Consider the following 15,085-nt stretch of genomic DNA (forward strand, 5'->3'; position numbering starts at 1 on the left):
GGGTTGTCTTCTTTAGTTGCCTTTTAAAAAAAAAAAACCTGTATGATTTATATATGAAAATAAAATGAGAGAAACTTTCCATTATTAGAGAAGATTGATCATTGAAAGATTTTTTTAAACCTTTATATATTATAAAATTTTAGTGCTTTTGTTATTCACCTAATTTGAGTTTATCATCTACAGAATAGTTTAAGGTACAATATATAGTGCAAATCAAACCATACTATAAGGGAATATTAAAATTAACATGCCTAATTTCTGGCCCATAATTTTAAGTGCTAAGAGTTACAAAACTTCATGAAGAAAAAGCTAGAAATGGTTGAAGTTGAAGTTCATTGCAATAGATTTTTATCTCTCATATAATTAAAGTCCTGAGACTACATTTCATTCATAAAGCATAAAGTTCAATTAAAAGAGAGTTGTAAAATTCATTAATATTTTATCATTTTATTTAGAATTTTCAATGTTAAACTTTAATAGAGAACATATTTAACAATGAACATACCCCCAAATAATTCAGGATTAGATGATTTACTTCATCTAATTTTACTCTTAGTATAGTAGTTTAATTTATTAGTTCACCTATAGGCAATAATAATCAAGTTATTATTTGTGATTTAAAAATTTTTGACCTTCAATATTTGTATTTAACTGCTTTTTTCTCTCTAAATTTGTCAGTTGTACCAACTGACAAACTGCATGTCTAAAAAATTAATTTCTTGCCTGTACATTTCCTCTTAGAATCCAATATCATCACTCACTGATGTTGACACCTAAAGTCAATTTTATATTTGAATTACCTATCTACACTAATAAAAGAGTAGAATGTACCTTCAGGATGCCCACCAGCCAATCAGGAGTGAGTATGCAAACTAACCCAACAAAGATGGTGGGTTAATTTGCATATGCAGGCACCAAGCAGCTGGGGGGGGGGGGCTCAGAAAGGTGGCTCCAGCCTGAGCGAAGGCGGTGCCAGCAGACAGGGCAAGGAAGGCCCATCTTGCACGAATCTTCGTGCATCAGGCCTCTAGTTATTTATAAAAGTAAAGATGCCTGTTTGTTTTATGAGTGAAATCATTTATTCCAAATATATTTAACTCCATAGAGTACAGTTTACATATTGGAGTCCTATACATGTAAGTAAAGTGAGTAACTTTTGTATAGATTAAACGTGTATGCATTTGCAGAATAGAATAAACTTGAATTTTTTTTAACATTTTGCATACCATGGATCTTTTTTTCTATTATCTGTATTTCTATGATTAATTAGACTTAAATAGCTTGTAGAAACTTGTTAGGCAAAAATGCAAAGAAAATTATGTACAACACACAAAGGAAAGTGTTATTATTTTTGGAGTATAAAGAAGCCTTGTGAATTAGTTAAAAAAGAAAAAGCAAGCATTCTTGTAGAAAATAGACAAAGGGCAGGAATGTAAAGTTCACAAAAGTGCAAATATAGAAATTAAAGAAATCTAACTTTAAAACTGCACTTAACAGATGAAAGTTTGGCAAAGTTAAGGTTATCATTTTAACAATACCTGATGTTGGTGAAGTTGCAGAGAAATGGGCAGTCTCCTATACCTTCTCCAGAGGTGTGTTCTGATAGAAGTTTCTACATTGTAATTTGGCAGTGCATTTTAAGGCCTGTAAATCAGATTTTTGTCATAACATTTTTTATTATAATAAAGAATTGAAAAAAAGTAAATGTCATTATGATGTTATTAATTAAGTTATGGACATCCATGTAATGTAAGAGACTGTGTAGCCAATTTTTAAAATAAAACGATGTTTTCAAACTTAGATGTCAAGCTATATTTAGAAATGGCCTTGATTTCTTTAGAAGTACTCTGAGAGGGGGCGGCGGAGCAAAAAACTCCATCCCGCTTCAAGCAGAGCAGCTTTCTCTCTACAGGAGATACTGCGAAACAAGGTATAATGAAACCAATTTTACCATACGCTAGTTGGTATAAACAAGAGTTAAATTCCTATTTATTTATTTCTGGTCAGGAAAACATCACCAAACGTCTAAACAGAGACCCAAAAACACTTTTAAAAATGCATTGAAATAAATGTGAGCTATGCCCACCTTTAAAAAGGACAAGTAAAAACAAGTAAGGTGATTATTTTCCAACCTGCTTATTCCAGTTTAGGGTCATGGGTGGCCCAAGCCTATCTTGGCAGCTCAGTGCACAAGGTGGGACCCAACTCTGCAGGAGATGCCCTTCCATCGCAGGGCGCACTCGCTCAGACTAGAACAGTGTAGACACACCAGTTCCCCTTACATGCCCAGCCTTGGGACGTGGGAGGAAACCAGCGCACCTGGAGAACACCCATGCAGACCTGGGGAGAACGTGCAGACAGACAGTGGCTCCGGCCAGGAAACAGTTTTATTATTTCTTCTCACTGATATTATCGTGAGACAACACTGTTCAAGGACCTGCTGTATTTGTCTTTTATACAGAAGTTTCATATAAGTGACTGGAAGAGGGGGAGGAGATGGGTAAAAACACATCCTTAAGAGTGTTCAGTACAATGGAAAGATATTTGTGTTATCTTGCTGAATGAAAAAATAGTGGAGTATAAAAAAACATTAGTACATCTCAGTAGTAGGATCTTAGTGTTTAAATATCGATAGATGTTTTTATTATAGAAAGTTCCATCTACATCTGTCTCTATGCATATGAGAAATAAAAAGTTTAGCCCTAACTGGTTTGGCTCAGTGGATAGAGCGTCGGCCTGTGGACTGAAAGGTTCCAGGTATGATTCCGGTCAAGGGCATATACCTTGGTTGTGGGCACATCCCCAGTGGGAGGTGTGCAGGAGGCAGCTGATCAATGTTTCTCTCTCATTGATGTTACAATTGATTGTAGCTCTCTTTCCCCTCCCTTCCTATCTGTAAAATAAAAAAAAAAAAAATATATATATATATATATATATATATATATATATATATATATATTTTTTTTTTTAAATAAAAAGTTTAGGGGTAATAGTGGAAAATGGTTTAAAAATGATAACAGTATAATGGGATTTCATGTGGTTTTTACCCTCTTTTAAAAAAAAATACTTTTTTTGATTTCAGAGAAGGGAGAGGGGGAGAGAGACAGAAACATCAGTGATGAGAGGGAATCATTGATTGGCTGCCTCCCGCACGCCTCCCCACTGGGGATGGAGCCCACAGCCCAGGCATGTGCCCTAGATCAGAATCAAACACGGGACCCTCAGTCTTCAGGCTGACACTCCAACCACTGAGCAAAACTGGCCAGGGCCTCCTTTGTTGTTGTTGTTGTTTTTTTAATCTTTATATTAAAAAAATAAATAGGTACTATTTGTGACAAGGGAGGAAAGCAATAGCAGTTACTTATAAATACTTTAAAAATGTTATCACGTTTGCATACAAAATGACCTTTTAATATTTTATAGACTTTACTACATGCCAGGCACTGTTCTAAGCGCTTGGCATATATTAACTCACCTATTTCTAATAACATCCCTGTAAGGTTAGTATTACAGTTGACCCTTGAACAACATAGGTTTGAACTGTGTGGATCTGTTTTTTTCAATAAATACTGATACATATTTTCCTTATGATTTTGTTAATATTTTCTCTAGCCTACTTTATTGTAACAATAGAATAAAATATTCATATAACATACAAAATACGTTTTAATAAGATATTTACATTTTCAGTAAGGCTTCCAGGTCAACAGTAGTTAAGTTTGGGGGGAGTTAAAAGTTAGATGTGGATTTTTGAATATGTGGGGGTCGGCCCTCCTAATCCCCAAATTGTTCAAGGGTCAACTGTATTATATACAAAGAGCTTAAGTAATATGACCACGGTCATGTGGCTGATTCAAACTACCTTGATACATTGCCTCTTGTTTAAAAAAAAAAATTTAAAAAAATCCATCTCCTTGAACCCCAATTCATATTACTAATTCCCTCAAATTTCAGAAATAGTTTACAGATGGTAGTTGTGAAAACATATAAGTTGTTGACATGGATGAATATGTTTTATATTTTGTTTGTATTCTTAGTTTTTTATCTAATTCTGCTAGGTAGAAGTCTTCACCTGCTGCTGCTGTTGCTTATCCATTGCCACTGTCATATGCTGATAGGAAAGAGGCTCTCCTAAGTCAATCAGATACCCATCCTTATTAAAACATTGCAGAAGCCTGTTGGTGATAGCCCTGGTCCTGAGTTACTAGGTTAGTTTTTAAGCAAGATGAGCACCACACTTACAGGGATATGCAGTGTCTCCATGCGGTGCCCTGGAACACATAGGATAAATCATTTGCCCTTGGAACGAAGAGAAATCATGGTTTCTTTATTCTTGAAGATGGCATGTCTTTCTTTTGTAGTTAATTTTTCCCTGAAGATACTTTTCCATCGATTTTTTTTTTTTTTTTTTTTTTTTAGAGTGGAAAAGAGGAGAGAGAGATAGACATAAATGTGAGAGAGATACATTGATTGGTTGCCTCCTGCCCCGACCAGGGCTGAGAATCAAGCCAGCAACCTAGATATGTGTCCTTTACCACAATTGAACCCAGGACCCTTCATATCCAAGGAAGATGCTCTATCCACTGAGCCAAACCAGGTAGGGAGAGATGGCATTTCTTTGGGTATTATTTCCTGATCTAGATATCCTACTGTCAATTAGATTTATGCTTGATTTACGGTAGTAACAGATTTTGAGAATATGAGTCCCATATTCTCTCTTTTTAAAAATAATTAATGCTGTTTTAAAAAATATTTTATTGATTGATTTTAGAGAGAGTGAGGAAGAGGGGGAGAGAGAAACAGCAGTTTGTTGTTCTACTTATTTATGCATTTATGGGCTGCTCCTTACATGTGCCCTGAGGGGAGAATGAACCTGCAACCTTGACGTATGGGGACAATTCTCTAACCAACCGAGCTACCTGGCCAGGGCCTCCCATAGTCTCTTATCCGTGACTGTGGGCTTCTCAGAGCTAGGTGAAAAAGCTGGGAGAGCTGTGAGTGCATTTTAGACACCAGTTATCCCTATGTATATACTTCTTTTCAACAGATGATAATAACTAATTTCCAAAATACTGTTTAGGGTTGGTGAGTGTCATAAAAAAAAAATTTCGTCAGGATCCTAAGGGGAGAGGGGCATGTGTATGACAAAGCAAAGCAAGCGTTATTAACAAGGGTAGTGAAGGGTGCTGAATGAATGGGAAGAGAAGACAGGAGAAAATAAGTGTTGGAGACTGTGCTAATGAAAATAGCATAGATATTAAAACTATTACAAAAGATGATGAGCTGGTTAAGGAAATGCTATGACATCCTATGAATGAAATGAGCCCCTTCCAAGTTTTTCTTGATTTAAAAAATCCATATCCCTAGCTGAAAGTTATATTTCTTAGCAAGTATTTAAATATTAGAGAAAGAGGAGAAGAGATAAAATGCATAGCCCAATCTTAAGTGAATAAAGCCCTTGCTTAATATTAGCTCTTTTTCTTTTTGTCTGTTTATTTGGAACAACTGTAATAATGTAAACATTGTAATGTGGCATACCCGAGGTATTGCCTTACATGTAACCAGTGATTTATCCAATGAAAGACTTAGCGCAGAGTTGTGGAACTTATTTCATGCCTGGGAAGATCCCCTCGTTTTGTGACCTTCTGTGATCACTGGAGCAGGCTCAGCACTTGAAGAGATCCTCTGAATTTTTAGAAGGAGAGTTTGTTCATTCTTTGCCCAACCTTGCACCAGCCATCAAGATTTTCCTCCCATGGCATACAATATCCTGCTCTCTGATACATAGATTGGAAGATGAAGGTGGTCAGGTGGTCATGCCGTTAATAAAAACATTTCAAAATAATATGATTCATAGTTATTACCTATGTTAAGTCTCTTGCTTTAGTAGACCGAGCAATATATACAGTGTGATCTGTTTTCAAACCTCCTTTGCAAAGTACCCCTCAGATCTTTAGGGCATAACTCCAAGACTGCGCTGTCCAAAATGGTAGTCACTAGCCTGTGTGACTGTTTAAACATAAATTAATAAAATATTTGGTTCTTCCGTTGCACTAACAGTATTTCAGGTGCTCAGTAGCCACATGTGGCCTGTTAGTAGCTACCATCTCAGACAGCACAAAGACAGAACATTTCTGTCATTGCATCACATTCTGTTGGTGATCATTCAAGTTAATCAGTAATAGAGGTTTCCTGTGTTAAACTGTAAAATACTATAAAGTTGAGCTTGTGGGAAACAATATTTTGTAGGTACTGAGAAAAAAAAGAACATTAACTTTGAAGACAGGAAACTTGATCTTGTCCCAACTTTGCCATTTTCTAGTTATAAGACTTTGGGCATTTAATTTTTCGTAGTTAATTTGGGATTTAATTTCTTCATCTCTAAATTGTAGGTTTAAAAAAATTTAGACATCTATTGTTATTATAGTTAACTTTGGGTATTTTTATTCCCTTAGATGCAACAATTATAAAGGACTTTTAGTTTTGAGTGAAAGAGGTAATCCAAAGAGAAAGAGAAGGTGTTGAAGCTGATAGGAGAACCCTGCCCTTACTCACAGTTATTTTCAGACGGATCAGTTAGCTGTAGGAACCACTAAACAAACCACTGCCCACGAGTATGTTTTATGGATGCAATGTAATCTCTGTTTGAGGATGTTAACTGTAAATTTTTAAGATTTCTTTTCCCAACATTGTTTTGTTTCCTCCAGGCTTTTTTTGTTTGCTTCTTTTGCTTCCGTCCTTTCACATTGAAATGTCTGGTGATGATTAGCTGTCCATTTTTAAGACCGACCAGGCCATTTTGTTACGTGACAGTTTTTTACAAATGCTTTGATATCACATGCATGAATTGCCATCCAGTATAATTTTCCTTCCTCCCACTCACCAAGCTTAATGCTTAAATATTTTAGGCTTTTGTTATGGCCACAACTCAGTTCTAGATTCCTATTTCTGTAACACTCAGGTCACTCTAGGTTAGGTTTTGCTAACAGTTTCAAGTTTTCCGTGGCTACACAATGGAAGTTCTGTCTCCCTCACACTACATGTGTGGTCTGAAGAGCCTTCTGCTCATGACCTCACTTCAGGACTCAGTCTGACTGAAGCTTCATCATGCAACATGCTTCCATGATTGCTGAGAAGGGGAGGAGAATAAGGCAGATTGTGCACTAGCTCTTAACGCTTCTACCCAAAGTACCCCAAGCCACTTCCGCTCACATTTCATGACCAAAGCAAGTCACATGTTCATGCCTAATTTAAAATACAGCAGTGAAATATTACTTGCCATTTGCCCTGACCAGAGTAACTAGAATATTTATAATAGCTGTAATGGCTACCATAATGATACTCCACTTATGCACATTTGGTAATTTCTTTTTTAATTTTAATTTAATTTATTTTATTGATTTTTCAAGAAAGAGAAGAGAGGGAGACAGAAACAGAGAGAGATCAATATGTTGCCTCCTGTATGCACCCCCACCAGGGTTCAAACCAGCAACAGACTGGGTCTGTGCCCTGACCTGGAATCGAACCTGAAACCCTTCGATGTAGAGGATGATGCTCCAACCAGCTGAGCCACACAGTGCCTATAATTTCATTATGCTCTTGCTGTCTTAATGAATTTCACACTATATGTGTCTTCCAAGAGTGAGATGTCTAAGCTCCCTTCCAGCTTCAACTTCTCCAGCTTTATGATTTAAGAACTGCTCCTCACCTTTGACAACTTGTTGAAAATTACTATGTTCAATAAATGTAGTGAAAATAAAGACATTAATAGGGGAGCTGTTTTCCTCAGTAGCAGTTTCTTTAAAAAAAAAGAAAGATACTGATTCAGAATCTTGAAAGAATTTTAGGTCATTTTTATTGTGTTGAGTTGCTGACAACATTTAACAATCACTTGTACCTTGAGTTATAAATGTACAATTTCAAGATCTAAGATGACCAAATTATTCAGCTGACTTAGTGTTCTTTCTTGGTTGAAAATAAAAGCTTTTTATTTTTATTTTAAAGTTTTTAAATCATATTACTTTATGATATCATTTAAAAAATATGTCAGGACCTTTATGTTAGATAAAATTTTATTTATATTTTATTTTGGTTCTATTTATAAAATTTTAGTTCAAAGTTTTATGTTCAAACTTTTAAAAATGTTACTACTGGCATTTCATAAGCCTAGTGACATTGTAGTGCCATGTTGCTAAATCAATAAGACTTTCCCATGTCAATACTTGTTTTTTCCTCATAATAAATTTAGTAGGTTATTTTAAATGATAAAATTTTCTTTTCTAAACCTCTAAGTAAGTCAGTTTACACTAAAAATAAATTAATAGCCTTATTTTCATTCTATATTTGACAATGACATTGTCTCTTGAAAGCAACCATATCAACACTTTGCTAAATTTTATTATTTGAAGCTCATGTATGTTTCAATATATGATATAATTTAAAGAACTATTCTTTCATAATATCATGAATAATATACGGAGCTTAGTGAAGTATAAAGAGGTGGAAGTTTAATTTGGAAGGCCCAATCTAAGTGATCGATCATAAGTTTTGGTACCTGTCAAAAATTGTAATAATGGTAAGTGAAATAAAATAAAAATGGTGATAGTGCCTATGGACACTAGAAATGAGGAGTAAATAAATAAGTGATGAAATTTTACTGCAGAAACAAAACATAAGAACAACCTTTGTCCATTCTCTTAATTGCAATAGTTGACCTATACTCCGCTTCGTCTGATTTGATAATCTGTACTTTCTTGAGTGAGGAGTAAGAAAGGGGATGAAAGCAAAAGAACTCTTCATAATTCGTGAGGGAAAGCTTAGGGGAAATGAGAAGATTGGGTGTTGTTAAAAAAAAAAAAGCTTTAAAAACTATCATTGTTTTTATTTTAAAGGGCAGTTGTGTTGTTTTGTTTTGTTTTGTCTTGTTTTTCTAATTTCTACATCGCATCAGACAGCAGAAAAGGTGCTGCCAGTTCCACACTTCCCCTGGAAGGGTTTCGCAGTATCACGTGACCTAAAACCAGTTAAAAAACCCTGTTTTCACGTATCGTATTCCTTTCACAATGAATACACTCCTTTTGGTTGAACTTGGAAGTGTTGTTTCTATTTGTTCCATATAATCACTTGGTTATTTGTAATTATTGAGCTGTCTTTTGACTTGCGAGGGGTAGAGATTTTCTGGTTCAGTGTTTCCCTAAGTGCGCTAGTCATCTGTACTTATAAAACAAGGGCTCTGGCATCAATTAAGTCAGGAAATTGGTAGGTTAAGCACAGTTAGATAAGATTCTTATTTCGGTGTCGGGGAGAGGGGAGAGCATCTCAGAAACTTTCGTACGATGACTAAAGAGAAACAACATGTTGTACAGTGTTCCACAAACTTACTGACCACCAAATCCCTTCTTCATGGAGTCTGTTTTGGAACCACTGTTCCTCAGAATGCATGTGGGGAAACTCAACTCAAACTTAAATTTTCAGATACATAGAAAAGAGATAAAATGACTCATTCACACCTGCACACTTGGACCAATGTCTTCTACCATATTTCGTTTTGCACCTTGTTGCCCCTAAATTCAGGGGGGGGGGGGGGAATTCTTTTAAGACTACATGAGATTCCAAATTAGATCTGTAAAATATACAGAAAGGGGGTTGAGGAAATAAACTAGTGATTTTCAAACTTTTTTTTAAAAGTATATTTTGAATTGGCACATTTACTTTGACAAAAAGAGTAAAATCAAAGAGCCAGTTCACATTTGTAGCCACGGTTACACGTTTGTAATCAGAAAACGTTCCCCCCACCCCCACCAAAAAAATCATCTTTCTTGCTATAAAAATGTATTTTCTTTCAAGTTATAAAAAGTTCACACAGTACAATCATGTGTATTATCTAAAAGTTTACCCACTTACCCAAAAAAGGACTGGAAAATGACTTTGTTGTTCCAGATTCCATCTCTACATATATAAACATGTAACTTTTAAAGTCTTCTTGACATATTTGGTATTATGGTAAACACACTCTTCTTTAATCTTAATTTCTTAAATCAACAACTTTACATGTTTATCTTCCTACCTTAATACATGCAGATCTTCTTTAAATGGCTCAATGACATTACATTCTATAGCTCTACTACAATTTATTTAATCAATTTACCAGTGATGGACATTAGGGTAGTTATTTTCTTACCAGACAGTGCTGTGGTAAAGTTTGAAATAGGTTTTGTTGTTGTTGTTGTTGTTGTTTTTTGTTTGTTTGTTTGTTGTTGTTGTTGTTGTGTGTGTGTGTGTGTGTGTGTGTGTGTTTTAACCTTTGTGTGAGTATGTCTGTAGGAGAGTCCTTGAAATGGAATCATTGGGTCAAAGAATAGACACATTTAAATTTTTGTAAGATTGCCAAATTGCCTTTAAAACGTGGTATTAGTTTATTCTCTCACTGCCAGCATTGCAAAAGTAAACTTTAAAATGGCATATAACCATCACTGAACTTAAACAAAAAAAAAGACTTTATACGTAGTAATAAGTAACAAAGAATATTTTGCTATATTAATCTTACAATTATAGAGATAATTTATAAAGCATTGATAATCATGATCTCTCTTTCTCTCCCCTTTCCTCCCCTGCTCTTTACAGAGCAAATTATTCATGGAAGGATTTAGAAGCCTAAAAGAAGGAGAACCTGTGGAATTCACATTTAAAAAATCTTCCAAAGGCCTTGAATCAATACGGGTAACAGGACCTGGCGGGAGCCCCTGTTTAGGAAGTGAAAGAAGACCCAAAGGGAAGACACTACAAAAAAGAAGACCAAAGGGAGACAGGTACGTTATCATTTTAATTTGCTAGGTGATGAGCTTATTGCATTTAGGAAAGACTTTTGAAAATTTATTTATGTTTTTATGTTATTGGACTTCATATAGTCTAGTACAAATAACACGTCACCGCTGTGTAGCTGAATGGGACTTTTCAGTAATATGGGCTCTCTTGCAATTTGAGCTACCTGCAGTGCATACTGAATGCTCAGCATTGCACACTGACCAGTCCATCCCCTGCCACCATTTTTATTAGGCTATTCTGAGACCACAGATGTGGTCTTACCATATATCCCAACACCTCACCTCTTTTTTCAAATGGAAATATACCTATTGTTTTGCCTGTTTTAATGGATAACTCATATCATAACTCATATACAGAAAATTCAAATATTAAAAAAAAAGAAGTTAGGGGAAAATCACTTGAAATACAAACTGAGATGGGAATTATATTATTATGTAATTTTTTGAAATTTGTTTTTTACTTTACAATATGTCACGGAACATTTTATGTCAATTATTAGGACAATTATTAGACAGCTTCCTATAGTGTGAATTAATCTTTGGGCAGTTCCAATTTGGCAATCATAAATAGAGTGACTACAAACATTTGGGTACCACTGTTCAAGAAACCTAAGTTTTTCATTTATCTCAGAGTAGGATTGATGGATAATATGGTCATAGCTATATATTTAACTTTATAAGAAGCTGCCAACATTTTTTCCTGAGTGATTATACTGTTTTGAAGTCCCACCAACAATATATGAGAGTTCCAACTGCTCTGCATCTTTGCCAGCATTGTTATTGACAGTATTTTTTATTTTAACTATTCTAGTAGGTAGATATGTCATCATGTATTTTTTTTAATTTCCCTAATGGATATTGATATTGAGCTTCTTTTTTGTTTTTGTGTGATCTTTTTATTTTCTTTGGTTTATACCTTTTGCCCATTATTGGATTGTGTGTTTTCTTACTATTGCATTTTGAGAGCTCTTTATATAACTGTAAGTAAAAGTCCTTTGTCAGACATACAGTTTGCAAATTTTTTTTCTGAATTTGTGGGTTGTCTTTCCAATCTCTTAAACATCTCTCACAGAGGAAAGGTTTTAAATTTTGATAAAGACATTTATCAATCTTTTATGTTATGTTTATGTGATGTCTTATTTAAGAAATCTTTGCTTAACCCTAGATCCCAGAGATTCTCTTCCCCCCATGTTTCTTCTTGTAGCTTTATAGATTTACATTTTACATTTATATCTGTAATCTTTTTAGAGTGTACTTATGCATATAAGGTGTTTGGGTTAGGTTGAGGTGTTGTTTTTGTATGAATAATATGAATTGTTCAAGTGCTATGTGTTGAAAAAAATACATTTTATCTTGAAATGTTTTTAAATTAGAAAGTTTAATCTACTTTCTATTATTTCAAGGTAAAATATTAAATCTTAAAGTTTTTATTATAGGCAATTAAAACATTTAACAGATTCAAAATTTGGTTCTGTCACTCAAAAGAACTTACTTATTCAATTCTAATCTATATTATATATATCAAATTTGTTTTATATATATAGTTTGTTCAATTCTAATACATATATGATAAAAACACATTTTGTGAAGATTTATGGCAAGAAACACAAAATAATTTAAAAGATTTTTGCCTTAATTTTGAGTAAACTAGTTAAAAAAGTAAGTGGGGTTATTTTTTCATTCTGTCTTAAAATTGTTTTCAATTTAGTGTTCAGTGACTAGTGTCAAGTTACCCAGAAGCAGTGTTATCTTGTTTTATTTTAAATCCTCCACATTTAAAATGTTTTCTTAAAACTTTCAAATGAAATAATTTTAGATTTATTTTTGCTATTTAGTTTTTCTTGCTCATTATCAAAGACTAGAGGTTGACTAACCCTTACAACGCTCTTTTTATAGTAAAATGAAGGCTGTAAAGAAAAAATATTTTTAAACTCTATATTTCTTCTCACAAACTGGCCTACCCTTATGGTTTTATTCTTTAATAAACCACAATTTACTATGAGAAAAAGAAGTATTTTTTAACAGGAAGAAATTATGGGGGAAGAATGATTATGTATTTGCCACTGTTGATGTTTAGTATTTACATGAAATAATCATGTCAGCCTACAACATATGATTAAATATTTTATATAATAAAATTTTAGTTTATATTAATAAATATGTTATATGTATAAACAGCATGTATACTAAATTAACTCGTTTGGAAATCTTTCTATGTGTGTTAAATTATTTTAATTCTTAATAACTAAAGAATAAAAACACATGTAATTTTTAAAATCAGTTGAAGTGCATGCATACATGGTATATATATATATATATATATATATATATATATATATATATATATATATATTGGATATATACATATAGCTTCATATTTTTTAATTGTTTATGTTTTTTTTACCTCCTTTTTTATTCTGATTTTATTCTTGGGTAGTGACTATCTTCTTTATTCTCTTTAACCTTCCACATCTTTTACCCAACCACATAGTCCAAGAAGTGCTATTTATAATGCAAGTTTCTTTTCAACAACGTTGACTTGATATTTATAAAATAACTTAGAAAAGAATACCGTTGTTCTACTGCTTTTATTCCATTTCAGGCAATATTTTATTTGCATCACTGCATTAGTACATGAGTAAGCTTTTTCATTTTCTACATGAGTTGGAATTTTAATTTATTTTTAGAAAGAAGGGTAATTGTTATATAGTTCAGTTGTAATGCTTTTGGCTTATAAGTATAGGAAAAACGTTTCATTTGATCATATTAGAAAGTTCTTGTTCATTTAGCATTTTTAAGATGTTGTTCCTTTAGACTTAAAATTGATTATGAAACATGGCATTCCTTTTAGTCCACTATTAAAATGATATGAGAATGACATATTATGATATATTTACTGTTTATGGTGTGAAAGACAAGGTGAACATGAACAGAAACTCATTACATATGAATATAAATATATATAAGTTATTTTGTTTTTCTGATATTTTTTTTCTGACTTTGCTCTTTTAATTTAATATATTTATATTCTTAGCTCAGAAGATCTAACTTGCCCTTTTTAAAAATAAAAGTGAAGGTGTATGATTACTTTTACAGGACAATAATTTTGTGTTTCAAATTCTTTTAATTTGCAAGAAGGTTTGGGAGCCATAAGATATTCGTTTTTATTGAAGGACTGTATATTTTGATTTGTTTATTTAAAAATATTCTTTGAATGTCCATTTACCTAAGTACACTCAAAACTTGTGGTAATCCTTCTCTAACCCTTACCCCTCCCCCCACACACACACTCTCACCCACACCTCTACAGCAGGATAACCTCTTTTAGACATTATCTCTGTGGTATAATTTAAAGTTTTTCAGATTCTTTGTGGCTAGGAATTCAGGATATTTAAAATCTAGATGGACTGCCTTAAAGTAATAAATCTATATTTAGGTGTATGATACAATCATATTAAGGATATCTGTTTTACATGAAAAGTTCTTTCAGTTATTTTATTTTCATATTTATTTATCTGAGAATCTGCTCCAAAAGAAAAGGAAAAATACTCTTTAAGTGGTAGAGATATTTAAATATGTAAATTAACAAATTCCAATAAATAACAGTTTCACCCTGATACTTGTGTGATTAGACTTAGGAATTTGCTGTTTCGTAGGTTCCTATTGTGGAAGAGAAATCTCTCAGGCATGAATTGATAGTCCAGATCCTTTGAGGTCTGTCTATTCTGACCTATGACCCCTATTCTTACAAGGTCAACATCTGAGGGCAGGAGATTAAGGCGGTTTAAAGACCGGAATGGTAAATGGAATGAAAAAATTAGCCAGCACATTTTGGGCGCAAAACATCAAAGTCATCAAATAGTTTGCTTATTTTAAACCTGGCTTATGGGTGTAACAAGCTAATTTTATTGTGTTTGTTGGAATCATAAAAATTTATTAATTTTAATTCACTTCAAGAACCTATTTATATAATAATATGTTTTGACTGTATAATATGAATTAAGTTCATAAAGTTTAACTTCAAAATATCAGGACATGCAAAAATAATTTGTCACAGTGTCAATACATTTCAGTCTTGTGACTAGTTTGGGTACGTAATTTAAATTTAAATTAGAAAAACATTTACCTTAGCTTTTGGTATGAAATTTTAATTTATCAACAATGTTAAATAAAACACATACACCTATATCAGCTGGCAATTTCAGGTGACTCAGGCTTTAGTTGTAATTCTATGCTGTTGACTTTTAAGGAAAGTCTAGTTT

At 33.3% G+C, this 15,085-nt stretch overlaps 1 protein-coding gene across 1 annotated transcript in view; it reads left to right on the forward strand.

The window, feature by feature from the left end:
* LIN28B (lin-28 homolog B) overlaps window positions 1–15,085 on the forward strand; it is a gene marked incomplete at its 3' end in the record, with an annotated part of 76,926 nt that overhangs the window by 40,365 nt on the left and 21,476 nt on the right. The window contains exon 4 of the mRNA XM_084890569.1: window positions 10,624–10,808. Within this exon, the coding sequence (XP_084746695.1) occupies window positions 10,624–10,808 (185 nt within the window). The remainder of the gene's footprint in view (window positions 1–10,623; window positions 10,809–15,085) is intronic.

This window comes from Pipistrellus hanaki, assembly GCF_964339955.1.
Source record: "Pipistrellus hanaki genome assembly, chromosome: 7".
NCBI classification, from domain to species: domain Eukaryota; kingdom Metazoa; phylum Chordata; class Mammalia; order Chiroptera; family Vespertilionidae; genus Pipistrellus; species Pipistrellus hanaki.